At 44.2% G+C, this 26,662-nt stretch overlaps 1 protein-coding gene across 6 annotated transcripts in view; it reads right to left on the bottom strand.

Moving 5' to 3' along the window:
• Window positions 1-26,662, bottom strand: part of stxbp5a (syntaxin binding protein 5a (tomosyn)) — an 88,836-nt gene that overhangs the window by 60,289 nt on the left and 1,885 nt on the right. For all 6 annotated transcript variants that reach the window (XM_034579265.1, XM_034579266.1, XM_034579267.1 and 3 more), the window contains exon 3: window positions 25,483-25,580. In XM_034579265.1, the coding sequence (XP_034435156.1) occupies window positions 25,483-25,580 (98 nt within the window). The remainder of the gene's footprint in view (window positions 1-25,482; window positions 25,581-26,662) is intronic.

The raw sequence follows: 26,662 nt of genomic DNA, 5'->3' as shown, positions 1-26,662 counted from the left end.
CTGCAAGTTGCACTTCACTCACCAAAGTTAGAGATCTCATGTGTTATTATGTGAAGTGTGTGAAACTGATTTTGCTTCGTTATGAAACTGTGGTGGGACTAATTAGAAAATGACGGGCCGCCACGCTCTAGATGATAAACGGGAAACACTGATATGGCTCCATCTCTTCACAGAAAGTTTCGGAGCATCCTTTTCATATATAACTATCATATGTGCAGCAGTGTGTGGTGTTAGTCAGCTGAGCTTTGGGCCCGGTGACAGCGCATTCCATCCGACTCAAAGTGACTTAATTGAAAACTCTTTCCCAACGTTGCCTGGCAACCTAATCTCCCAGGGCCTCAGAAGGAGAGAGGAAAGGATTTAAGGTTGTGCTTTTTAAACTGCTCATATTGCCTCCCTCTTCTGAAGACAGGCGGCCATCCCACAAGCATATAATCATGAAGCGCGCACACACACATCGACACAAAAAAACCAAACAACTGGGCAAAATACAATTCACACCATCAAAGAGGGAAATACTGGCATTTGTTCATATGTTTCAAGTGGATGTTGCCATTCTAATTACCATAGAAATGAGGGCATTCCTCCGATGTGAGGAGAATAAGCTCTGTCTTAAGTCCAAAGAAAACCACAGCCACATTCATAACACCGCGTTCGACCACAAGAACTTTACGTTTTCAATTTGCGCAAAAAATAATCTCAGTGCAAATACTGGAAATTAAAAGGATTTTGCACTCGGATGAGGTGGAGAAGTTGGTGTATCACTAAAAATACAAACACAAGATGAAAATAATTATATCATCTTTCCTTTGGGGCTGGGTCAGTGTTATCTATTGGAAACATGCAATTTCCTTCTGCGGAATTTATGGAAATTTTATTCAATTATATTTTAATATAAACTACACTATTGACCCTGTTGAACAAATTATTTTGCCCCCCCGAGGTAAAATGTGGAAATGCATGTTAAAAGTTTCATTTATTTGTAATTGACAAGTTTTTCACAAATAAATAAAAGCAAGTGAGAAGGATTATCTCTGGAGTTCACATAAGGATTGAGTCAATTCCTGTTCATTCATTGAAGCGATTTACAGTTTAATTATTATAAAATATGGCAAAAGTCATTAAATGCGTTCATTTACATAACTAATTACTGAAGTTTTTACATATGAGTCACTGATTAATACCTATTATTGTTCAACTTTTACAAACAAATAATTAATCAGTACAGATGTAAACGAATGTTTTGCAAATGAGACGTTTAAAAATGATAATTATTAAAAAGTTTTGCTCGAGAAAAAAGCCCAGACTCCATCTTAAAAGAAACACACAGCCCAGTGTTATTGATTTAATCGCCTCTCATGTTGCTCTCCATATCTGATGGTAATTCAGTCTTTACCCGGTGCATGAAAGCTTTTACATTTGCTTTTGAAAAAACCCTGGCACTGGTTTACCACTGCTGTGTCAAAATGTGTTTTCCTTTAAAATACACGTTTCCTCTGGCAGTGCGTCTTTGCCTCAATTTCACGCCACAGTGGGAAATAACACAATTTCAATTTCTGTGGGTTGTTTTCACATCATTGGCTTTTTGACACGATAAAATAACAAATAACAAAAATATAATCTTGCATGGGAGTTACATAACAGGGGACGGCAGAAGACACGGAGAGTACCTACCATTAACATGGTTATCTTCTTTTTATGATACTTGATTGAAGGTGAATTAGCTTACATGTAATTAACTGAATGGATGTTAACCACAATATTTCCTTGGGGGGAAAACATTTTGGACGACGAGGATGAATTTTATGCCGTTTTATGAATTCTATGGAGCTTTATGGAACAGAAAGAAGACGATGGGAACACAGATGTCACATCAATGGTCACAGTGTAATTGACAAGTGATTACAAATGAGTTTTTCTATGATTTTGCATATTGCAAAATATATTACGGGACAAAAATATACTGCAGACCTGACTAAAAGTTACTCCACGGGCCCTCAGGTCGATCCACATGTGACGTTTTGTCCCGCCACACTCACCACGCTGCACTGACACTAAAAGTGGACAGACTGACTGCAGGCAGCGATAGCAGCAAGACAAGTAAACAGGAAGACGGCGAGCGAAACGCAGAAAGTGGGTCAGCCTCACGTCTTGTCAAGTCCGATGAAATTTTCCCGAGCTGCTCCGGAAGTCAAAGATGACCGATAATTCACTTTTATACTGCTTCTTCCTTTTTTTTAAAATTATTTCCGTACAAGCCACAGGCAACTCTCCTGACACGTAAAGGTGAGTCACTGGGCATCCGACAAAGCAAAGTTGTCATAGAGAGAACTGGCCGGGTACGGTGGGAAACAGACGGCAGGTTTTATGAAACCCTGTCCAGGAATAGAGCTGATCTTGATAAGTGTAATTGAATAGGGAACAGGCTGTATTTCACATGGGAGAGGGGCTGGTTTTCTGCCTGTCAGCTCACCTCAAACATGTCATGCATCTGTATATTTGTACATCTGTGAATGGAATAAATAGAAGAGATGAAGGAGAGGATGCATCTCTAAGCAAAAAAATAAATCAAAAAAAGGAAAGCTCAAGACAGAGGGTGGTCAAAGAAGTCAAGAGACCGTGAGCCAGAGCAATGAAAAAAAATGATGGACAAGATAAAGAAATGAATTTGGAGAAGAGGAAACAGGAGATATAACAGAGGGGGGAGATAGTAAAAGAGAAAGGGGTGATTAATGGGAGATAAAGGGGAGAAGGAAGAAGGGAGAGGCACTCAGAGAACGCGGCAGAAAAGAGCCAGCCTGGGAGCGCTGGGTTGCTATGACGTTCAGCCTGAGGTGACGTCAAAGCCAGCCACTCATACATCACCCTGCCACAGAGCGGGGCGGGGCCACGGGGCACAGGCTGCTCTGCGCTGAACCCACAGACAGGAATGATGGCGACGGAATTCGGAAAGAAAAGGGGAACACAAGAAAGGCATTGCAAGGATAGTAGTTAAAGAAATGGAAGACAGAAATTGAGGAGGAGAGGAGGAAAGGTGAATGTCTTGTATATCAAGGAAATAATGGATGAACAACAGGCTTGCCGTTCCTGCAAACCCCCATCGCATCACACACACTTACTCAGCACCTATTTGGACGTGATATCCTACAAATCATCCATAATGCTGCAGCCCAATTTGACCTCAACCTGCCTGAACGCTCCCATGTCACCCATCTCCCGCCCTCCCTCCGGCTGCCTGCAGCTGTTTGCTTCACATTTACAGGCTGCTGAGGGAGCCGCATTTCCATTCCTCCAGGCCACGATCCAGCCCCCTGCACCGCGGCCGGCACTCAGCTATTACCAAGCACTTTGCTCCGTACCTTCCCTAACCAAGCATTTTGTCACCAACCCTGACTTTGCACATTTAATGATGTTTTAACAGTTTTTTATTTTTAAGTGCATCATTTCACAGGAATAAAAATGCTCTTAACACCTTTTAATGTTTCAATTAATATATTCTTTATATGACACATTCCAGCCCCCATACAGCCTCGCCGGTTCAGCCCAAAATCCTCCATTTGGACACATCTCTCGAGGCAGTCATGCGTCAGTTCACTGTTCTACTTTTTTCTGGCTTTACAACAGTGACGGGATAAAAGCGTATCGCGTGCGTCCGCCAGGGACCTCTCTTTACAATGCTGACATGGTTTTCCTGGTTTATATGAAAAAAAACATGCTCTGGACAAAGAGGGTAGGGCATCTTTTTTGCTGAAGCAGCACATCGGTCAATGAAATTTGAAAACGTCTCAACTTGGAACAAAACTGTGCTTTAAACGGGTCTACAGCTGTCGCTTAGCAACAGCAAGAACAATGACTAGCATGGCACCAAGGTGCTGGTGCACGCTGCAAGCAACAACAGCTCTCCGGACATAGGTCTCTGCCCCCTGAGCTTCAGATATGTCCACATTGCAGCTGTAAACGGGCCCGATGGCTTGTTCATGTTAATTTGTTTTCCTTCCCCCTTCCCCTGTCCGACATATTCAGGCAGCGCCAGATCCATCAATGACAGAGGGAGCACCAGGAATCCATGAGATTCATGCTCCTTCCTGAATATCAAGAGTCATGCATGAAAAAAGGACATACGAGCATTGTCATACTGAAACGCAAGCAAATAACAGACAAGTGCAACCTGCAGGCAATGTCACATAGCTACAGTGCGCACGGCGAAGAAAATCCTAGAGTTGAGCAAACTACTGATTCATTTGTTCAACACGGTCCTTGTATAAATAATCTCCCTTGACACATTTGATTTATTATGCAGGCAAACAATTAAACTGCGATGGGGCCGCTGAGTATTTGTCGCTGCCTCAGCTTCCACACAATCACCTTGGAAAGCCTTACGACACACACACACACAGAGACACACACCTAAATCCATTATAGCCCATGTCCCCCAGCTTCATCTAGATGACATTCTTGACAGTGGCCATTTGCTGAGGTGCACAGTTCAACGTTTGTGGTAATCCACAGTCATGTAAAAAATGAGCCGTGTTGGGAAGGTCTGCAGGTAGAAGGAGGCTGATTAGGGGCCAAAAGACACAGCAAACTGATGAATCCACCTGTGGTTTCCTATTCTCTATAAAATGTGAGATGCATGATTTTAATGACACTTTACAATACAAGATACGAATATCAGAGATGACTATTACTGGAGTATCACTTGAATACTTTCTTGCTCGAGAATAAAAATATTACAAGGAACTAAGCTAGTAAACATCCTCTTAGGAATTTGAGGGTCGCATCCTTTGGAGGCTGATTTTGAATTTTGCCAACAAATGCAACCTTCCATTCCCATGCAACATAGGGTCCAACGAGTGGATCCTTCTTAAGCCAACTTATCCCAGGGTTCATTGCATGGAGTTGACAATGCAATTGAGGTAGCTATGCAGGCGGCAAAGATGGAGCAGCTCGAGGTAGCTTACGATGCAATTGTAAGGGTGGAACAAGCTGTTGGCGCAAATGGAAAATCCTGCATAGACCAGACCATCTCATTTCAGTTTGGCCTTCACGATCTACAAAGGCTTGGTCCGAGCAGCCCCTGAATTGGAGCTAAACTCTCCCTCACTGACCTGTGTGCGGCACTATACTAAGACACACAGAACTATGTGGCCAGTTGTACTAGAATAACAAGTCTATTGAGAAATATTGTCTATAAATTAGTCTGGGTCAGAGCCAGCACAGGCGAGACTGAGCACAGTGGTGATACCCAGTAAAAGTGTAACCTCCCAACGCTGTGGGGATAATGTGGATTGTAGGTTTCTGGAGCATGGCCAGCTCTGCCCTGTAGTAGGGTGTTAATAATCCAGGACATCATATAATTTTAGCAGGACAACTCAGCACCGAAGCTACTGCGGGCCACTCGAAGGCAAATATCTGAAAAGAGATGAGACAGAGGGAGGGGGAACAGAATAAAAGAGGTTTGAAAATTCAGTGGATTGAAGGCAGGAAAGAGAAAGGGAGGGATGGGTGCAGAGAAGGAGTGAGGATGAGATGGAAGGGTAGCGGCGGGGGGGGGGGCAAAGGGGTGAACTATGAGGGAACAAATGTAGAGTCAGCAAAACAGCTCGTGGCCAAACCCTGCTGCAAGAGCATGCATAGCATAGAGGCGAAAATGAGAGATGACAAAAAAAAATGTGAGGAAGAGGTGAAATCGAAAGAGGCAGGAGGAAGAAGGAGTGCGGCAGAAATAGAGGGAAGGGAATGAATCTGCTACATAGAGAGAGAGAGATACTTTATTAGTGGAAGTGAGAAATGCAAAAAACACATTCCGTTTCTTTACCCTGAGAATCTTGGATTGGAATGACGTGATTTTTTGCCTCTGTAGCTGTCACTGTTAGTGCAACAGACAACGGCTTAACAGAAATCATAAATTCTGCTGTTGTGATAGCGATGCAAAGCCAGTTAAAGGATTATGCTCCAACAGGCGATGCTGCCCGACACAACAGTGAGGCACAAGAATGTCTCGGCAAGTGACAAGTGGCTGCAGCTTCTGCTGAAAAAGTCTCTTTAATGTTATTGTGGCCCGTCCAGGACTGAAAACAGGGATTAAGATTTTATCCATTTTGAAGTGACAATGTCTGTGTTTCTCACAGGAAACAAGAATAGAGGACGATTCAATGCCAAACTGAAATAAATAATCAGTTTCGACTGTTTTTTTGCTACGTGGAGCCCTCACACAGGGCACCAGATCTGCGAGGTCCAAGTCAATTCTATATTGCCTGTGGCCCCGTGGAGGACAGTAGCTGACCCTAACCATGACTCTGGAGAGCATAAAAAACCCTCATATAACATCGGTGCAGGCAGCTTACGACCAATTGGTATGTTTTACTGTTTGGTGGCATGTCGCAGCCGTGTGAGACAGCATCATCATTTCCAGCTAAATACCCCAAACAGACATGTTTATGTTCATGTGATAAAGCCCTCTAGTGGCCGTATAGCCAGTAGAGGGAAAGCTGTGTAACTACTGGGAATCAGGCATTTCATGGGAAAGGAAGGGGAAATATGAGATTTTATTGATAACTATGCAATTATCTATTCTGCTTTCAGAGCGATTCTTAATTTCTGGTCCTTAGGCAATGCCTGATCCATTTTCTGTGTTGTGAAAAAAGGAAGGCTATTGTAGTTTTATTCATTTGTTTTAACACAGGATATTTACCTTCAGTGAAAGACATGCTGCACCGTTGGAAAACAGCCCATGTTGGGGAGAAATATATTGAAGCATATTGTTCCTTCGAAATTGCTATTTTTACAACAAGCGCTGTCAACATCTTTCTTTGTGCAATGAAGCAGTGCTTTTGACCATTTTTTTTTTTCTCGTTGCAAAATTAAGGTCTTTATCTTGCAGTGCATTGCTAACAAAAAACATCCCAGCATCGATAAAAGGAATTGATAAACTCAGACGAGTACAATTCCAATGGTTCTGACATTTAGAAACCGATTCTTGATTCCCATCCTTATTCCTGTGTTTTGGCTGTTTAATCCTATTAACTGATTAGCACGCATCTTGGGAAGCGGCAGAAACAAGCTATGAAAACAACACTGACATATCGTCATGTTTTTAAATAAGTGTTCATAATGAATGGCTTATTACATATCCAGTACATACATTAGCGTTCATGCTGTTCATATAAATAAAATATAACATTCATATAAATAAACAGCGTCTAATTATGTTGTGTTTAGATTGATATGGCTTTTGATCTGTGTCTACACTTCACCTCTGTTTTCTTATGTAATACGTGAGATCTGTGATATAAATGAAACATGAACCACGTCACTGTCACATGTAGTTCCTCTGCACGACGACAGCTCGTTGCCCTCTCTCACCTCACACGTTCAGCCCATTGCTGCCAGTGGATTGTGTATTCTCAGCAGAGAGCATGTTCAATCCATAAACACACAATCTGATATTCCAAACAATAGGGTATCTAATGCAAGCAGGGCCACAGAGAGGAGCAGATACAGAGCTCTCCTTGACATCTGATCAATTTCACCGTGTAAACACCATGTTTTACAGTGACACATGGTGGTTATTGGATATGATAGATGGGGAGAGTCACTTAAAGGACACGTCCGGATTAATTACTTGTATATTATATGTAAAATATAAACATCCTCTGACTAGTTACGATCAACGTCTGCCTGACACAACTGAGAAATTAAGGACGGAAAGAAAAGAATCCATCATGCTATGATAGGGAGGAAAAAGTAAAGTTTCAAAGTTTCAAAGACGAAACTCAAGTGGACATTTAAAATGACAAGGGAGAGAATCATTTAAGCGGAAACATGGTTTGGCAATATACAGAGAGAAGAGAGAGATGGAGGAAAAAGAGGGAGAGAATGAAGAGATGGGAAGGAAGACACAAGCAACTGCAAGACTAAAAGTCTGTGACGGGGTTTTTCCACCCGTATGAATAATGGATGTGGCGAACGGGAGCCAGCATATGCATTTAGATGGCTTTATGTATTACCTTCACAAAGTGATATAGGGAGGAAAAAAATGTATTACCATGAAACTTGATGCCAAATTAACCTTTAACACGTTCACACTGGTGAGACCATGCCTCTTTGTTTTAAGTCGAGCTCCACGGGCAATTAAAGGCGTCCAAAACTAAGGAGCTTTCCTATCAAACACGTCTGTTTATCTCATTAGAACAGCGCCAGGTACTGTACCTCACTGTACCTCGCATTGGCAGGTGTAGTTGGCAAAATAAGTGCAGCACTAACATGAATGGTGCATCATTTACAAAGCTGAAAACACTGCATAAAACAACACAGCCACGAAACCTGCTCCTGGAGCTATCCTCGTCATTCACACTGTCCCAAAGCAAACAAAATGCACTCCGTGTGTTTGTGTGTGTGTGTGTGCTTTTCAGTTTGTTCCTCCTGCCCGACACAAACATCACACATTCACCCTCTGGGAGTGATATCTAACAAATCTTTTTAAAAGCTAAGACCACGGGACATGAGCCACTGCTGGCCGCTAATATGTTTTAATGCACCAACCAGTGAGTGCAGAGCCAGGCCCAGTTTTCAAGGACAGGTACCTGTCAGCTAAAAAAGATGGAGCAAGTGGGAGAGATGGGATAGAGTTTGACTTTCTAAAAACTGTTCGGGGGGGGGGGGGGGGGGAGAGAGAGATCAGTCCGATTTAGTGCTTCAAACACAAACAAGGTCAGATGATACTGTTGAGACCGACTCACCTGGAGGAGGAGAACAGACGCCACAGTCGCCAAAAAGCAAAGTGGATTGCTGATTTCTGTGTGCATCTTAATCTTAATGAAATATAAAAAAATGTGATCATCACACTGGCATTGCGATGACTTTAAAGACCTAAAACACTGGCATCTATGGTGGTATTAAGACTGATGGATTGAGTTATCTATACAGCAATCCCTGCCGCTATGAATTCTGTTGTGTCTGCTTCAGGACTAATTAGACACACCGCTGGTATATTGTATGGTTGTCACTTCGCCAACGGCCCCATGGACGAGGGCACGGTGCCAAACGTGTCATGCAGCATATAAAATATTAATCGGAGTGCTGTCCTTTGCTCTTTGATTAATGCGAGACAGAGGGCCAAGTGTACGCAGCACTGAACTGGAGGCTGCCAGTAAACCTGCATGCACACACACACCTACATATACACACAGATATAGAGGCACCGCTGTGCTGCACTTTGTGAAGCATCTGCATTTTCTCTCCACCCTGATCTTTGACACACCCATGCACACTCAGGGCGTGGGGGGGGTGGCACAGTTAGGCGAGAAGATGTCCTTCAACTTGGGGTATAAGGTTCAAGGTTCCCTGCCTTGGGAACCATCTGCCCTGCTCAAGAGTTCTTGAGCAAAAAGCTAAAACCTTAACCGCACGGCCGTTTTGGTAAAATTTATGAATCTGTAATTTCTAAAAAAGAAAAGTTCTAACAAGAAAGGTGCAAAAAAATTCACAAAGAAATGTAATAATGTAAAAAAAATCAAATGAAGATGCTGCGATGAGATTATATATTTATTTCTGCAGTATTAATCTAGCTACAGCGTTCTAATGTAAAAAGAGACACATGTCATTGATTCGTATTGCTTACCTCATGGTGAACCTGTAAATGATGATGCAAGAGTAAAGGTCAAAAGGTTCATAAAAATCATTAAAATTTTCTGTCTGAGGGATTGATGAATATTTACAGCATATTCAAGGCCAATCAAATAATTGACCTCAACCTGTTGGGATTCTTTTCCAGTGGTCGGCCACACTAGCGGATGGAAATACCTCAAGTAAATAAATGCAGTATAACCTTCACCGTGAACAGGACAAAATAATGAATGGGTGAATAGTTGAATATAATAGTGCATGAGAAAAAATGTCAATACTTTTAAAATGTCAGTCTTCCACAGGCACCAGAACATTCCCTCTTATTAGCTGAATCAGTAATAAAACACAGTGCATCTGTCTTAGATGCTGCAAATACAAGTCACTAATGTGTTGTAATGATGGAGATAGTTTCATCCGATTCACACACACACACACACACACACACACACACACACACACACACACACACACACACACACACACACACACACACACACACACACACACACACACACACACACACACACACACACACACACACACACACACACACACACACACAGCTGCACTGCCAGGGAACAGACCGGCTGGGAAGCATAGAAAGAGAGTGACTGTGGATTCATGGAGATGATGCATTCAATTGGATTAAATAACGTGGGGCTCCAGAGAGGAAGATATCGTGTCTGAATGACAGGATTAATCAAAATGGACACATTCACACATGCACTTATTCCAACAACCACCACTTTGATGACTCACGTCCATCTGTGCAACGGGAAAAGAAATGACAAACACCACCGTGCGTGTTTGTGCGTTACCTCGTTCCTGCCGTCGCTGGGATTATACCAGACAGGTTAAGAAAGAAGAGGAGAGGATGGAGAAGAGGCAGACACACAATCACATCACACACCATGCACAGGCCTTCACAGGGAGGCTTCTACAGTGAGAGCATAGTGCAACAAAGGCAGTTACATAAGTCAAGAGGATTGTCCCTGTTTGTGCGAGTGTGTGTTTATAGACATGTGCCGTGCAGCGTGGAGGGCGCACAGACCAGGATGTATTCTGGCTCATCGCTGTGTGACAGGCAAAGTGCCGACAGTGTGCGAGGAACACACACTAAAAGCGCAAAAGGAGTGAGAGCACGGGAAAAAAGAAAGAACGTCTTCCTCGCTCCGCTGCTAATCCCCTCTGTCGCCTCCCTGCCTCTCTCGCTCATACCATATCTGTCATTTTTATCTCCATCACTTCTCCGTCTGATCTCTCTCTCTCTCTCTCTTCTCATGTCCTCCTCCTCCTTTTATTCCGTTGCTCTTCCAGGATGTCGGCTCGCCAACCCAAGCATGACGGCTGATAGTCGACGAGCACATGTGCGCCATACATGCAGACATGAACTGTACCACAGTGCAAGCTGTGAGCCGTGAGCCTCACGAAGGGGAAACACATGAGGTGCAGTAATGTGATCGCGGGGGACTGTTCTTTGAAACTGTGCGATAGATCATGGCTGTGTGTGTGTGTGTGTGTGTGTGTGTGTGTGTGTGTGTGTGTGTGTGTGTGTGTGTGTGTGTGTGTGTGTGTGTGTGTGTGTGTGTGTGTGTGTGCGCGTGTCTGTGTGTATAGAGATTTATTTGCAGCATCTTTCAGTCCTGTCTTCTCTTTCTAGGTATTATAAATCCCAGAATTCCACAAGGCTACATTTACATGGAAGCAGTTGTATTTCTCCACCTCTGTCCTGAGACCGAGCAGGAAGGAGGAGTCAGGTCGGGTGTATTTAAAAGGTGAATTTCAAAAATACATGGATTTAATATAAGATAGTAAATGACAAGGAGGTTTTGCCCTCATTACTTCCATCAAGAGGGTTATGTTTTCAGCTCTGTAGGGTTTGTTTGTTTGTTGGCAAGATTTCGCAAAAACTACTGGACAGATTACCACGAATTTAAAAAAAAAAGGATGTGGTACAAAACAGGGAAGAACGTTTGATGCTGATCCGGATCTTTCACATAGTGATATTTCACAAGTGTGTGTAATATTTGTGAAAGTGTGTAATTTGGTGCAGATCCCTAAACAAAACTGGATCTAGTGAATTTAAATGTGGTTTCAAAAAGGGACTGTTGGGTCTTGGCGGAGGTATGAGTGCTATTCTAGTTTTCCCAAAACAAAATCTTAAATCAAATTATACTTTATAGTCAAAACATGAACAACTAAATCAATAGTCTCAACGATAATATTTATGCATTTGTGAAAGTACTGGAATCAATTATGTTTAACTGTAAGTCAAGAATTTTCTCTGTTCGCAGTCAAAAAGGTTTTGTCCATACTATTCTATTTCATGTACATGATATGTTACAGTTACTTTGTTCAAATTCATGAACACACAACTGAAATACACACAGAGTAAACGCAACTACGATAAATCCAGAGCGGGTTATTGAAGCAGCTGTATGGAGATTACACACGCGTGTAATTTATGTTCAGTTTTCCGTTACGTTTCATCATCACTCAATCTCTGCATCACATAGTTAATATGCGTTTAGATAAGACTTTCTGCTCCCGGTCTTAAATTATTACCTCTTTCCACGCAGCAGCGAAATACGCACTGGCTTAAAGCTGTGGTGACTCTGGCAGCCAATCATATGTGGGGGGAGAAGGAAAAGAAATCCAGTCGTGTGACAGCTCGAGTTGATGGTGGCTTCAGCTCTCTAGTCATAATGTAAATCAAAAATGGGAGAAGATTAGGACGTTGAAGTTCAACCACTCTATTTGCCCTCTGCAATCAAAGAACAAAGTGAGATTAGGATTAAAAGATCATGCCATGTACAGGCTAACACTATATTAGCCTGGATTAATTGAAGCTGCAGTACATATTTTTCTGCCTTTTCTTTACAACTGAGACTCCGGAGCATCTGGTATCTGGTATGTTTCTGAAGAGCAAAGAGCCTATTGAGCTAATTGTTCTTGGCATGCAGTGATGATGATATATTTAAAAGACAAAATGGAATTTAACTGCATCTTCAAGCTGATTGCATGTGTTTTGTTTTCCACAGAGTTGTAAAAAATTGAGTGAAGCATCAAATACATTTTGCAGAGATAATAGAGAAAACTCTGGGTGTCATCGGTTTTATTTAAAATTATTGGGGAAGTGTGTTTGAGGCACAAAACTGCTGCATCACATTAGTGTCCACATCACTGTTAGCTAGTAAAAAGATTTAAAGACATAAATGGTAACAGAGGCTGATGTAAAAATGTGCACATAGGCTCTCACACACACACACACACACACACACACACACACACACACACACACACACACACACACACACACACACACACACACACACACACACACACACACACACACACACACACACACACACACACACACACACACGAATGACTGAACACAAGTGCTTCGTACCAGGTTCCTCTCTACGTTGTGCCACTCGAGCAGAACGCACACGTAATGCACAGACGCACATTATGTGTAGGGTGCACGTACAGTACTGTACATGTGCACTACTCATACAGTAAATGCACACGTACACAGAATAGAACACAGCCTGCCACAATGGCCTTAGCCATTAAAAATGCATGGCACTGCAGCAACAGTTTCTAAAATTGAGCACCGGGGCCAGCTGCTGATCGGTGCGCGGAGAGAACTGCCTACAGAGAGCAATGTGAGATGTGAAATCTCTCCCACAATGTCATCTTAGTGTAACACAATATGAAACACACTGTAGAAGTCTACACTACAGCCACTTGTATGAAAAACAGCCCCTGCTTCATTGTCTGTGATTTACCAGGCAGAGAAAGGGTTAAGAGTGCGTGTTATCTCCCTGGATGCTAATACGGTCGGGTCTGCCGCGGTGCCAGCGAGGGTTAATGCGCTCACCGTTGTCCTCCCTCGTCGTGTTATCTGCAATCATCGACACCCGCGTCTAATGTGAAAGCAAAAGCGTTGCCAAGCACCAGACAGGAAGAGAAATCAGGCCAATAGACCCCAATCGAGGCTTAATGGGGGCCTCGTGGCACGGCTAGCTGGGACCTCTTGCACCGCCTGTTCATCATTCACTCCCGCTTGTGTCTGGGAGATGGCAGGGGCTTCTGGCTTATCAAACAAATTAGCCGCTTCATCACTGGAATAGAAGCAGTGAGGCATAAGCTACAAAGTTGTCCTTTTCTGTCGCGGGGTGTCCTTGATATGAATCAAAGAAGCAACATAGATAAGGAAAGGAGGCTCTGTGGATGGTTTGGGGGGAGACAGCGGGGGATCAGGGTGAGAGAATGTTGGTCTTTCACCTCGCTGCTTAAATCCGACGTTGGGTGGCTTCTGCTCGGACAGCGGTCTGACTGCTGGAGCCAGTTATTGCCCCTCCCCGATCTCTGCAAACCCCACCCACACAACACCAGGGCTCTGACTCACGAAGCCGAATGGCTGTGACCACTCTGGCTCCTCTCCATGTGCAGCCACTCCTACAGCACACTTTATCTCCTTCTAATTTCTCCTCCTCCTCTTCACTTTTCTAAACTTAGACGCAACTTTCGTCAGTCCGGGGTGATTTCATCCCTCCGCTCTTCCCGTCACATTTTTCTCCCGTCTTCCATTAACTGCTGGGACTCGGGCCTGGTTGTGCTGCACTGAATGACAAACCAAAGACACATCTGCAGCTCTTCCACGTGTTTGTGTGTTTTCCAGCTTTGAACTATGAGGATGCTGCTCGAGAAATCTCTGCTTTTGTTAATCACAGCGTACTTGCCTTCTGCCGAGTCGGCCAACTCCCACTGGAGGATGCTACAGAAAACACATACAATATACCGTAGTGCTTTGTCTCTAGACGAGCACAAGTGTAACTCTCTTCTTATTCCTCCCCCCATCCTCCCTCCCCTCCATACATCTCTTCAAGATTTGAAATGTCTGCCTCAACCTTTGTCCCCCTCCCCCATCGTTCCCACAATTCACATCACAACATAATCCACATTCGGCTTCAATCAGACAGAAAAGCAAAAACAGCCCCTCGGCTCTGTCGGTCACATGCCGGACATAAACAGTGCCTATTGCACACTTACATGTAAGCCTATATCACACACACACCGACAGGCTGAGAGCTGAGGAAGGGGGGGGGGAAGGGCTGCGCGCATGACAGCCATGTGGCAGAGCATTAAAGCCTGAGTCATCACGTCATGCGACACGTGTGTCTCTGCCCCTACAGGGGCTTAGCATGATGGCATACTGAGGGGCAGCATACAGAGGGGTTAAATATCATCGCAGCTACCGGCAGGGCGGAGGAAGCCAAACGTCAAGACTTGCGTCGTTCTTATCGACAGGCAGAGGCCGTGCCAAGTCCTCGGCAGAACCACAGCCTCAGTCAGCTAAAGTTGGTCTAGGACAATGGCTTCACTCGAGCAAAGTCCATTACAAAAACGCCATCTATTTAGGCTGGCAGCAGTGAGGCTTAAGTCACCGAGCGGACATTTAGAGCCCTCTCTCTCTCTCTCTCTCTCTAAAGAACATTTCCAACATTTTTTTTGAGATGCTACTGTCAGCAAGAGGAAGAGCAAGTACAGAAACACTGTGGACCCACGATGAGCTGTCAGAGGAGGGAGTTGTAGGCACAGCTCAGCAGACACACAAACACACGGACACACACAAGCACACTGTTGTTGAAGATGCTTGAAGCATCATGATGTACCAGTTTGTCTACTGATACATCAAAGATTGGTGTTTTGGCCATTGGGGGAAGCAGAAACTAATTTATAAAAACATGGATAACAAATGAATCTGGCGAACAAGTTGCGTCTTTACACATCCAGCAGATTCGGAGCAATATTAGTATGCATTCAGATTTGTGTTTAATGTAAATCCCACATCCAATCTCCACAATCTCCCGAGGGAAATATCTGGCTCTTTAGCCGCTAAATGCTCCACTATGGTCACATGGTGCACATTAAGTCATTGAACCTGCTGCCAATGAAAGCAAAAGCAAGTGAAATATCTAGTTATAGTACATATGTATTCCTTAATATGCCTATAAGCAACTTTACCCATGTGGCCTCACTGGCAGTCAGAGACACTAAGATTCTCCAGCTGGAGTTGGTTTAGTGGAGTATGTAGAAATTGGCCTTTAGCAAAGAAGGTGAAATGAGCATGAAATAAACCAGGCAGGCTCAAATTGTGTAGCACTATGTCTGATGCTGTGAAACTATAGAGTAATGTGTGTGCTTGTGCCATAACAGATGGTTCACCTGGATGCACGTTCTGGTGGATGTGGAGGCCTCGCTGAGGTTAACTGCACATAAATATAGAACCTCGGTTAAGGACACGCAGGCGCTGTACGTGTGCAGCCGAAGTCACATACAGCTCTGTCTCTGTCGGCAGGAGCCTTGGCGCACACATACACCCACAGCGCATCGCACACACTAACGCAGTGACAGGCAATTCCTCAAGGTCTGGTACCTTGGGAACCTCACTGTCTGAATGGTGTGTGCGTGCGTGCATTTGTGTGTGCGTGTGTGTGTGTGTGTGCGCGTGTGTGTGTAGGACCCTGCAGACAGAGACCGAGTGTCTAGATTTTAGTAAGGTCATAACCAACCATTTACACAGCCCACGGCCATTAGGTGTTCATGGTCTGTTGCCTGCACACCTTCAAACCAGGAAAGTCTGTGTTTCTTAACACACGTGTTCTACTGCAAACACACAGCGGCTCAGAAAAGGATTATTGCAATGGTACAATCACATCCTGTCCGAGTGCACACGTACGTATATACCTGAGTGACTCTAATATGCAGCAGCATGAGGTAACTAGTGCAGACTGGCACTAGTTTATTGTCTCATTCATATTAGCGCAGAAATAATGAATGAGTCGATTGGTCAATAAACTGACAACAAAGCAACTAACATTTTGATAATTAATAATTTATCGAGGAAAAAAGCCAAATGATCCTTTTTGTATTATTGTTTATTGAAGATCTGTGGATTAAGGGCTGGTGGTTGGAAAAAATAAGCAATTTAAAGACATCTTAGGATCTGATAAACTGTTGTGCTAATTATTCAGTATTTAAATTTTTTTAAAACATCAATACATTCATCAATAAAATCCCATTAGATGTACTTGTATATTGTGATTTATTTTGTATATAATATGTATATATTTGGATATGTTTGTAGGTAAAATTGTAAATGTTTGGCACGACAACATGGACTTTTATTGTTTGAACGGACATGTTGTCTGAAGGTGAAAACAGTAAGTCGAGCTAAATAAGACCATGTAGACGAGGCTGTATTTAAACAGAGGCCCAGAGGTGGACGACTGGCTCGCCTTCACTGCCAGGCGATGTCACAAAAGATGATTTAATGGCTACAGACACCAGCCAATGGGAGGAGGCTGGTTAAACAATCCATGTTTTTACCTGTGGTTAAGTTTTCAGAAAAAGATAAATATTTCTTGGCTCTTTTGCTTAATGAATGTGGACATGAAATCGCTCAACTTTTAATGCTCACAGTACAGATGGAATGTGAGCAAACCTCTACCCCCTTTTTATGCCCAATCACGTTCGGTTCACAGTAAACCAGACATCACATTATCATAAAATGAAATCCTAATATATACATTACAATCACGTCTACATGTATGACCTGATTAGATACTATCAAACCTCACTATATAAAAGGTTTGCTGGCAGTAAAGAAAATCTCTTGAATTCTTTATCGTGTGAGGGTCAGATTAACATCACCTCGATGTTAAATGGGTGATAATAGAGAACTCTTTGCTGATTATAAGAGCATGTAGTGAACATTAAATACACGTAACCTCTTGCCACATAAGCCTCTGAGTGTTTGGTTACGGCACATGGGAGTACAAGTGTTAAAAAAATGGCAAGGATACGTATGAAACATTGGAACATGGAGGGAGCCGAGTCCCCTGAGACCCGGTGGAAGATCACCGACAGTAGCTACACAAAAATAATGAGCTGCAGAGAATCAGCAGGGGGACCGGGAGCGCGAGAAAAAAAAAAATCTGTAAATCCCATTAGAAAAATCCTACAATCATAAAAAGAACAAAACAATTATATCCCTGGGAATGAGAATTATAGAAGAGATTACAAAAAAACGTAGCAAGCGTTAAATAGGAGAAAGAATAAAGGAGGGAGGGATAGTTGTAGCGATGTGGCCCTGTGGAGACCTAGAGGTCACATGAAGGGCGAAAAAGCGAGACAACAAAATCCCTGTGCTTCGCAGCATTCTGTGAGCCGGGCCGCTTACAAGCCCCACAGGGACGGTGCCAACCTGACCACATACATTAGACTCAACCCTGCCACATTTCAACACCTCACAGTATTAAATAAAACCAACCAATGCCACTTTCAGACCTGCAACTCCAGACTTACTCCGGAAATTAGCCAGAGGCGCTGTATGGGAGGACGCAAAAGTTCGAGCTTCTCCTGCCAGCGCTCCCAGGAGAGAATGAGGTGAGCCCATGTGAGAATACAGCAGGATAACATCGGGAGAATTCACAGCGAGGGAGTGGGCGTGTTGATGACGTTTCTTACTCGCAACGAATGCAAAACTGTCGAATACAAACTTCACGGGACGAAAAAGAGGACCCATTCACACAGAGGACGCAGATGAGGATGTCAACTTGGGAATACAACGAGATTCAAGATGTTTGGGTTCCAAAGCCGGTGTCGATGTGCTTTATACGCAAATGTGATTTCTGCAGCAGAATGTATAAGACATGTCTGGCCTCCTGCTTGCTCTATCCAAATCCCACCCCCCGCCCGAACGCTCCGGTCATTGTTCTGTTGTTGTGGTGAAAAGCAAACCCGGAGATGTCTAGACCCAAGTGTCCGGACATTTCCCGGAGTTCATGTCTGAGTCTAAGTGTCAGCAACTTGCACAAATGTTGTATTCAAACAAGACATTACTTAATTTTCTTTTCATTCTGTCAAGGAGAAACCTTTAATTCAGTCAGGCCACCTTGAGAATAAATAGAAACAGTTTTCCAGTCAAGAGATTTCTTACACAAAACTACGTCCTACTTTGTTTTTTTATTCTTTTCCCTCGAGAGCAGGATACAGAGAAAGCTTCAGTCGCCGACCTGCGGACGAACTCATGCTTACCGACCAGATGTCTGTTCGCCACAATCCCTGAGCTGTGTAAACTCAAGGTAATTGAGAGGCACCGAATCCTCATTCAACCTCGACAATGCATTAAAATTGATCTCACACTGCGACTCCTCTGTCACTGTCACGTATGATTTCACCGAGACACTAGATTTCCAGCACGTACTGTATGATGAGAGGATATTTATACGACCGGACAGGCAAGAGCCATCACCGCATTCCATAATCTGCTCAGGGCATGTACCCACGACTTGTGTGTGGTGATCGCCTTGACGCTGCGTTATTTATAGACAAAGGACAACTTGAAACATTTGTTTCAGTTTTGACAGCTGTAAAGAAATTGTCGCTAATCTGCTCTGAGAAGCACGAGCATTTCTTCTTCAAGGAGTTTAGTGTGTCACGATAATTAAAGCGTCAGACTTACAAATGAAGCACAATTTATAATCAATAGGAGGCACTGGGTTACCACATGCAGAGCCCACATACAATAACTCCTGAATCAGACGCCGTGCCGTACACAATGACACATAATAAATCCATTAGAGCGTCCAGGGTCATTTGCTGTGGAAACTGTACCCTGGATGATGAGGGTCCTCTGTGGTGTGGGGGGACTGGACATAATGGCACTGTAACAGTGAAGGAGCATATTGACCTAGGTCCGATATGAGTGTAAATCAATACAGGAGGAACATGGTCCTCACGACGCTGGAAAAGCAGTTGTTTGAGGGTAAATCACGTCATAAATCCCCACAGGCTGACAGCGCTGTGTGTCCCACGTTGTCGCTCCCAGTCAAGGCTGAACAGCAACTCTGTTTCCGAGACCACGACGCCCAAATTCAAATCTCAGATCACCACCATCTTCAATAGCACCTCTGCTTATCAATAGTGAAAAGATCATTCTGGTTTATTTCAAATTAAGGCCTGATTTTCTGCTCTTCTTCCAAGTTAAAATATGGTAAATATTGACTCTTTATAAAAATGGGCGACAGGACAGCTTCTAAACCGTCCCCATCGCCCCCCTAGTTGCTGGCTGCAGTATAAACCCTGTCTGTCCTTTGATGGAGTTCTTATCACACTGATTGACAGCTGAGACTGACTCGCCATCGATTGCGTGCGTATATATAGTCGGAACCTGTCTACCATGGCTCCAGACTCCAAATGCACAAGATGGCAGCATTCATATCTGGGACATTTTGGCTTCACTTCTGCAGGACAAACATTCAACTATTCCTGAGAGGTTAAAAATTCTGATATGAACAGAACTGAAAGTACATTTTACATTTTACTTTGAATTAATCCGTTTTTATCTGCACTTCAAAACATTATGACAAACAGTTCCCAACCAGCAAAACACTGTAGCTTTACCCGGAGCCAACCAATAGCCAGCGCTGTGAGGTACGCCCTCTCCCTGCGAGTGGACGTGTGGAAATCCGAACCCATTTATTCTCTGCAGCCAACATGACACTGTGTATTTACAATGAGCCACTCGAGCGTTGCCTGCCGTCTGCTGGGAGTAATTAGTGCACAGGTTGGTGACCTCTTAGGCATTGTTGCTCCGTATCACACACGCGCACACACTACACTACAGATTGCTTTCTATTATTTTTTGTGTAGGGGCCTGATGAGAAATACAGGAAAATCAATCTTCCAACTCCACCAGCAGCTGTTTACACACACAAACACACACAGAGTATTAAACTTTCACATCAGATGCAACGAGTCGACTTCATTTCAAGCGATTTTCTCTCCTCTTCCTCTTCCCAAATCTTTGTCCCACTTGTGTGAAAAGGGAATTGAGGTCAACTGGGATGAGATTCTAATCCCTGTTGATTTTGTGTGATACGTCGCCCTCACTCCCCATCCTTTATCCCCCATATGCTACTGTTAGCTGCCACGCTAACCACTGACACACTGAGTTTCCTGGATATCACCGCAGGGGCACCACTGCATGTTGAAAAAACGATATAAGAAGACAGGGAACATGTATCGATCCCAAGTGTTCACGGTCCACTCGACATACAGTACACGCCACTGTGTTGGCAGCGGCAGCTTATCTGCTCTGATGAGGCTGCTGCCGTCTCCGTCAGCCTCGTCATTGCTGCGCCAAGCTCCGGCACATTGCATAACTGAACGCAGTCACAAACACACAACCCCAGGCCTGATCTGCACCGTGCAGTGCCATCTCCAAGAGTTGGCCGCGCGACTGGCAAGCCCGTTAAGCAGAGAGCAAAAAAAAAGGAAATTTGAATAACGAAGCAACAAAACAAACAGAATAACAAATAAATAAACAAATGATCTGTGAGCTCCACTCTTTAAGCGATGGACTGGAAGGAGAGAGAGAGAGAGCTGGATGTAAACATGTTTTTTTCACCGTTCACTGTCCCTCTGTCTGTGGAGACGTCCACAAAGAAAGAAGCCACGGAGTCGCCGTCATCACTCATTACAATCCAAGTCCATTAGCGTCATCACGGACATACGTTCAGTGTGCTGTTTGATTAATCTGTGGACTGCTCCGTAATAATGTCCATATCACATCAGAATCCTTTAGAAACGTATCACAAACATTGAAATACGCTTAGCTTCTCCTTGTAATAAAGATAAACATGTATGCAGCCACTCTGTGAGGCTTTACGGGTCGTAAATTACAATTTAACACGTTACTTTCTGTGTCCCATACCAATAAAACATCTACTGCTGAACTATAATTTAACACGTATGGCGTCGCGTCCAAGAACTCAAGGTTCTGTCGTGAGTGTAGGCCAAGCTTGGAGGGTGGCACAGTGACTGAGTGAATCTGAACGAAGATTAATGATGAAGATATGTCATAGTCACTCTGTGCGTGGGGGCTACTGCCACTCACAGCAGTTACTGTACTGCAAAGCCAGTGTGTGTGCGAATGTGTGTGCGGTCAAAGTTGTCTCTGCAAACATGTGAGCATCCGCCTGCGTGTGCAAACGTTGCTCCCTGTATATGTCAGTACACAGACAGTATTTGCTTGCTAACATTTGTAAAAGTCATCCACCATCAAATGTGTGTGTGTGTCATATGATGCCCTGCGCCTGCCGATGAGATAATCTGGCAGAGCATGGAGTGACAATTTGATCTATTGATCCGCGTCTTGCTCGCTCACAGGGAGCCTCTGAGTTATAGCGCTGCCATCTCTCGTGGCCACCACCAGTAAAGAGCCGTCTCCCCGGAGAGGTGAGCCACCGCATTGTCACACACACACACACACACACACACACACACACACACACACACACACACACACACACACACACACACACACACACACACACACACACACACACACACACACACACACACACACACACACACACACACACACACACACACAGTTTTAGTAGAAAATGGTTTTAGTAATGGTTAGCTGGCAAAATCGGCTAAGCCCATGATTCCTCCGACTGAAGAAGAAGTAAAGAAAGATTTGACACCGAGTTCTACAGTTTGAGCATTTTAAACAAAATCGACCGATGTTTTATACCCTACCTTATTTCTCCTGCAGTATGAGAATGCATTTCTTGCCGCCCACACACATTAGTATATTAATCTATCATGCAAATGAGACTCAGAGTAATAAACAGGATGTAGGATATATAATATCTTAATCTTATAGCTTTAGACTCGGCTCAATTTTTACATTTATATTAGAGAGAAAGTGTTCTCCCCCAGATTAGACTGAGATCTTTGGTTAATTGGTTTTTCCTTTTAGAGACTGATGGATCACACCATCGTTAAAATCATCATTTGACGAAGGCTCTAAATATCATTACATTATACGATGGATACATGGACGTAGCTAATTGTGTTTAACGAGCAGTTAAAGTTGTCACTGGTTTATCAACACAACTAGTTTGTTGTATCCACAGACTGGACGTAGAAAAAAATCCAGGTCCAGAAAGTTAAGCCAATGTGAAAGTGCCTAAAACCTGTACCATCTCAACTGACCAGCAGAGGGCGACTCAACTGGTTGCAAAAAGAAGTCGGTTTCTGGTGTAGTCAATGAGAAAATGACTCGACTACTCACTTAATATATAACATCAGAAAATATTTACTCAAGGAGACTATGGGCTCATCATTTGACAGCTGGTACCATCCAATGGGTGCAGGCCATAGATCTAGGTGTTTCAGTCAGGCTCATCACCCACTCATTCATATATGGTCACTCTAGCTTTAAAAAACAAAAACAAGATGGCACTGGACAAAATACCAAACTCAAGGCTTCAAAACAGCATCCTGGTGGTTTGCCTCTTGCCGTATCAGTGCAAAGAATCTAGACTTGTCAAGAAATAAAGGACATACTGAACATGGAAGGTCTCATCGACTCCTTACAGCTTTGTTACCTCATTTTAAACACTGCTTTTCTGCCTATTTTTTTTATTACGCTGCTACTCCAGTGGACAACTAATATTCATAAACTGCTTGTACAGTGAAACCTGTTTTCCAAATGCTCGAAACTTCTTTTCGCAGTTGAGATATCATGTAGAAAACAACTGAGAGCAGTGTGTGTGTGTGCGCAAGTGTGCGTGCATGTTCACTTGGGCATATCTGTCTCAGTGCATTACCATACACAGATCAATAAGGGTTCTATTCTTGGCCATTAGACCTTAAAGCAGGGGATAGCCTGCCTCTCTCACTCTTTCCCATCTATTCCCTCTCTCCCTCGTCCATCGGCCTGTCCCCTCCGCTCGCTCTCCCGCCAAACCTCCCTCTCTTCCCCTCTCTCCCTCCTCCAGACAACACCAAAGGGACATTGTCATCTCCCCAGCTGGACAGTGGAGGCAGCAGCAGAGTCAGTGGTGAGCATCAAACGCGGGACAGTTTTTGGGGGGATCACAGAGATGACTGGCTTTGTGGCTGGAGGGATGAGCCGTCTCCTCAGTGCAGTCACGCACACGCACGCAGACGCGCGCGCACACACACACACACATATTCCCTGCTCGCACACATGCACACACTCCTGCTCCTGCTGTAATTCTCAGTCCTCTGCCACGCTGCCAGGCTGAGGCCCTTGATCTGCCACTTCCTGTAATCCTCCACGGGACAGGGGTGCAGCCAAATGTCCTGGCAAGCCAACCGAGCAAACAAGCACACATAGCCACAAACATGCACCGACACCGAAAACAATGATTCGCTGCTAACTGCTAAAAAGAAGAATCACCTGCAAGATATGTATCAGAGCAAGAGTGTAGCCTTCGAGAACTTTAACTAAAACCCAAGAGCTGCGGTCCAGCACCGTGTTAACGATGAATCATGAGATCTCCATATTGCCCCCTTCATCTGTGCCACGTCTGTATCACTGTCATCAGATTGAGAAACAGACTAAACAGCCAATGACAGGGGAATAGAAGCAGCACCAAAGAATAAATGAATGACATACAACTCACCTCCCCCCCCCGACTCAGATAAGACTATCTGATCCACGTCGCTCGAACACAAGAGAGATTGCTCTGTTCATTCAATTTCAAAGTGACCAGCTTCAGCTTGCAGGAGCCACCTGACAAGATCGTTTCACCCAAACTCAGGATAGTCTGAGAGGAGGCGTCTTCCCTGCCTCCTCTAAGCTGTTTGGTTATGAGATACTTCTGATGCCACGAGTGCAGCTTTTCCTTAACACCGAGTTTACCCAGTCTGCGGCTCAAAGGAGTAATGTACCAGCCGGCAAGACATAAGCCCCATTAAGCTTATTCACCAGTTCCTGCATCAGCTTTCTACCAGAGGACGGATTTCAACTCATATCTACTAATACATGTCAGAACGAAATAATTCATGGTTTCTGTTGAATCTGTAAATCTTTAGGAACAGTTAGTCATCGCTAGAAAACTTGGTGCCTCATTAGAGAACAAGAAAGCATAGCTCAGGCACACGGGCAGCCCAGTGTGGTGCTTTTTTTAAGTCTGGTAAACATAGCTCGGTAGATTTTAAGCTCATCCCCCCCCCCCTGCCTCCTGTGAGACTCTCTGTTTGTATCCTCACCTTTCCAGCACAGGTGAACGAGTCTGAGTCACAGCCATAGCTGCCGGCAGGTGGGAACGAGGGACAGCCAGGAGGACGGCTCTTCATCACACCGTAATGAGCTGGCAAAGGTTGTCGGACAGGCAGGAGAACACATGGAGGACCTGTAAAAGCAGCCTCACACAGGCGCACTCGCAGGCGTTCTCTGAAGCTATACGACTCCCCGCGGTGCAATTTCATCGCAAGCTGTTGTCCCCGTTTGTGTAAACGTCCTCATATTGCACGAAAGTTGATGCGAGCTACCTCAGCCACATACTTCAATATCCAAATGAATGTGGACTTTTCAATGGGGTTTCCAGTGATTTTGAATGTGTGAGACAGTGTGCTTCAATGTAAGTAAGCAACTTAGATATGGAATTCAAGGGATACTCCGTTCAGCTTCTTCTTGGCCTATGTTTCAAGTGTTATTGTTCAACGTGACAACATCTGGAGCTCATCCAGGTGAAAGCAAATCAAAGAAGCCCGATGCTGAATCTCAGCAGCACATACAGAGCTCCAGGGGACTGTCAACCCTTCAAATGCTACGAAAAACTCTTCAGCGCGCTCTTAAAATACGCTGAAATCCAACCAACTCACATCAGCGTCTGCACATGGCAGCTCAGACATCTGTTCACTTACCTGCTGCCTCGCAGGGATGCAGCCGCCCAAAGGAGCTGCCACGCGACGCACCAACCTATAACAGCTCAATGGCAACGGAAAGGATACAATCTGAGAGCTCCGCTCTGGGTGCCGAAGGCCAGTATCTTCTGCACGGGGTCAAACGCCATGGACGACGGCTGATAGGGGAAACCATGGCGGACAGTCTGGGAGATTTGCGGAAAGATGAAAAAAAGAAAGAAAAAAAAAAAAGAGGATGCGTCAGAAAGAAATAACAATTTGCATTTCACAACAGGGGTGTTGTTTTGTCAGAGGATGTCACACACACCTAAACAAACGGCCCAGATGGATGTTATGAAACGTAAAGCCTGACATTGTGCTGACAAGAGAAAACGAAAGAGAAGAATAAATGCTTTTTCCCCCCCATGCATGGGCACCCTGTTCTTCGTGATAGGTGGATATTTGGCTTCACTATTTAGGATCCTTGTATATTCATGGGCCCTATTTTGAGATTTTCTCCTCTCTCTCATTTCTCTCGTTTTATCTTGTTTTGCTTCTCTCACTCCCTCCCACATGAAGTCGTGATTACACTGATGTCTGAAAATGAAATATACAGAAAACCTATCAATGAGGGGCTGCAATGCTGCTGCAGGGCCCGCTATAGGCATGTGTCCCTGTCGTTGTGTGGATATACAGTGTGCGACTGTGGCTTTATTGCATCAGTCAGCCAGTGGTGGGCCGTTGGATTTGTTTGTTTAGTGGCAGAAGGCTAAAGCGCGTTACATAAGAAGCACTCAGTGCAGCAGAGACACCTGCCTTCCTTGCAGAGGAACATGACAGCGGGTTTCTGTCCAGACAGACTGTGAAGGGGGGGGTGGATGTGTGTGTGGAGTCCTCTTCAAAGAGACTTCAATCAGATGCCTGGCTGTTGATACACACGTTTCGGCTGCTGTGGCAATCAGACCTCTCTGCCGGGGCTCCCGAGCCATCCCCTCTAAGCCCTCAGGTGTGTTGACGCTCGGTGATGTTATCTCGATTTCTGCTTATTACTTCAGTCGCTCTCACTCAGGCACGATTACGTTTTTTTTATAAAAAGGTTGATCTGCCCTAAAGTTGGACTTAATGTTGGTGTTTTGGTTGGTTGTTGGCATCTGTAAAAAAAACAAACAGCCAACAGCCAATAGCAACAACCATATCAGTCTTTTGTGATTTTGACCTCCAGAGGCACAAAGACACGACGCCATGTGAGATAAAGCCTATCAGCGGCAGCGGGCTGTGGCAGCTGAAG

The sequence above is a fragment of the Hippoglossus hippoglossus genome, chromosome 24 (assembly GCF_009819705.1).
Source record: "Hippoglossus hippoglossus isolate fHipHip1 chromosome 24, fHipHip1.pri, whole genome shotgun sequence".
Taxonomy (NCBI): domain Eukaryota; kingdom Metazoa; phylum Chordata; class Actinopteri; order Pleuronectiformes; family Pleuronectidae; genus Hippoglossus; species Hippoglossus hippoglossus.
Note: the sequence above shows the minus strand (reverse complement) of the source record. Positions and strands in the feature narration are given on the sequence as shown.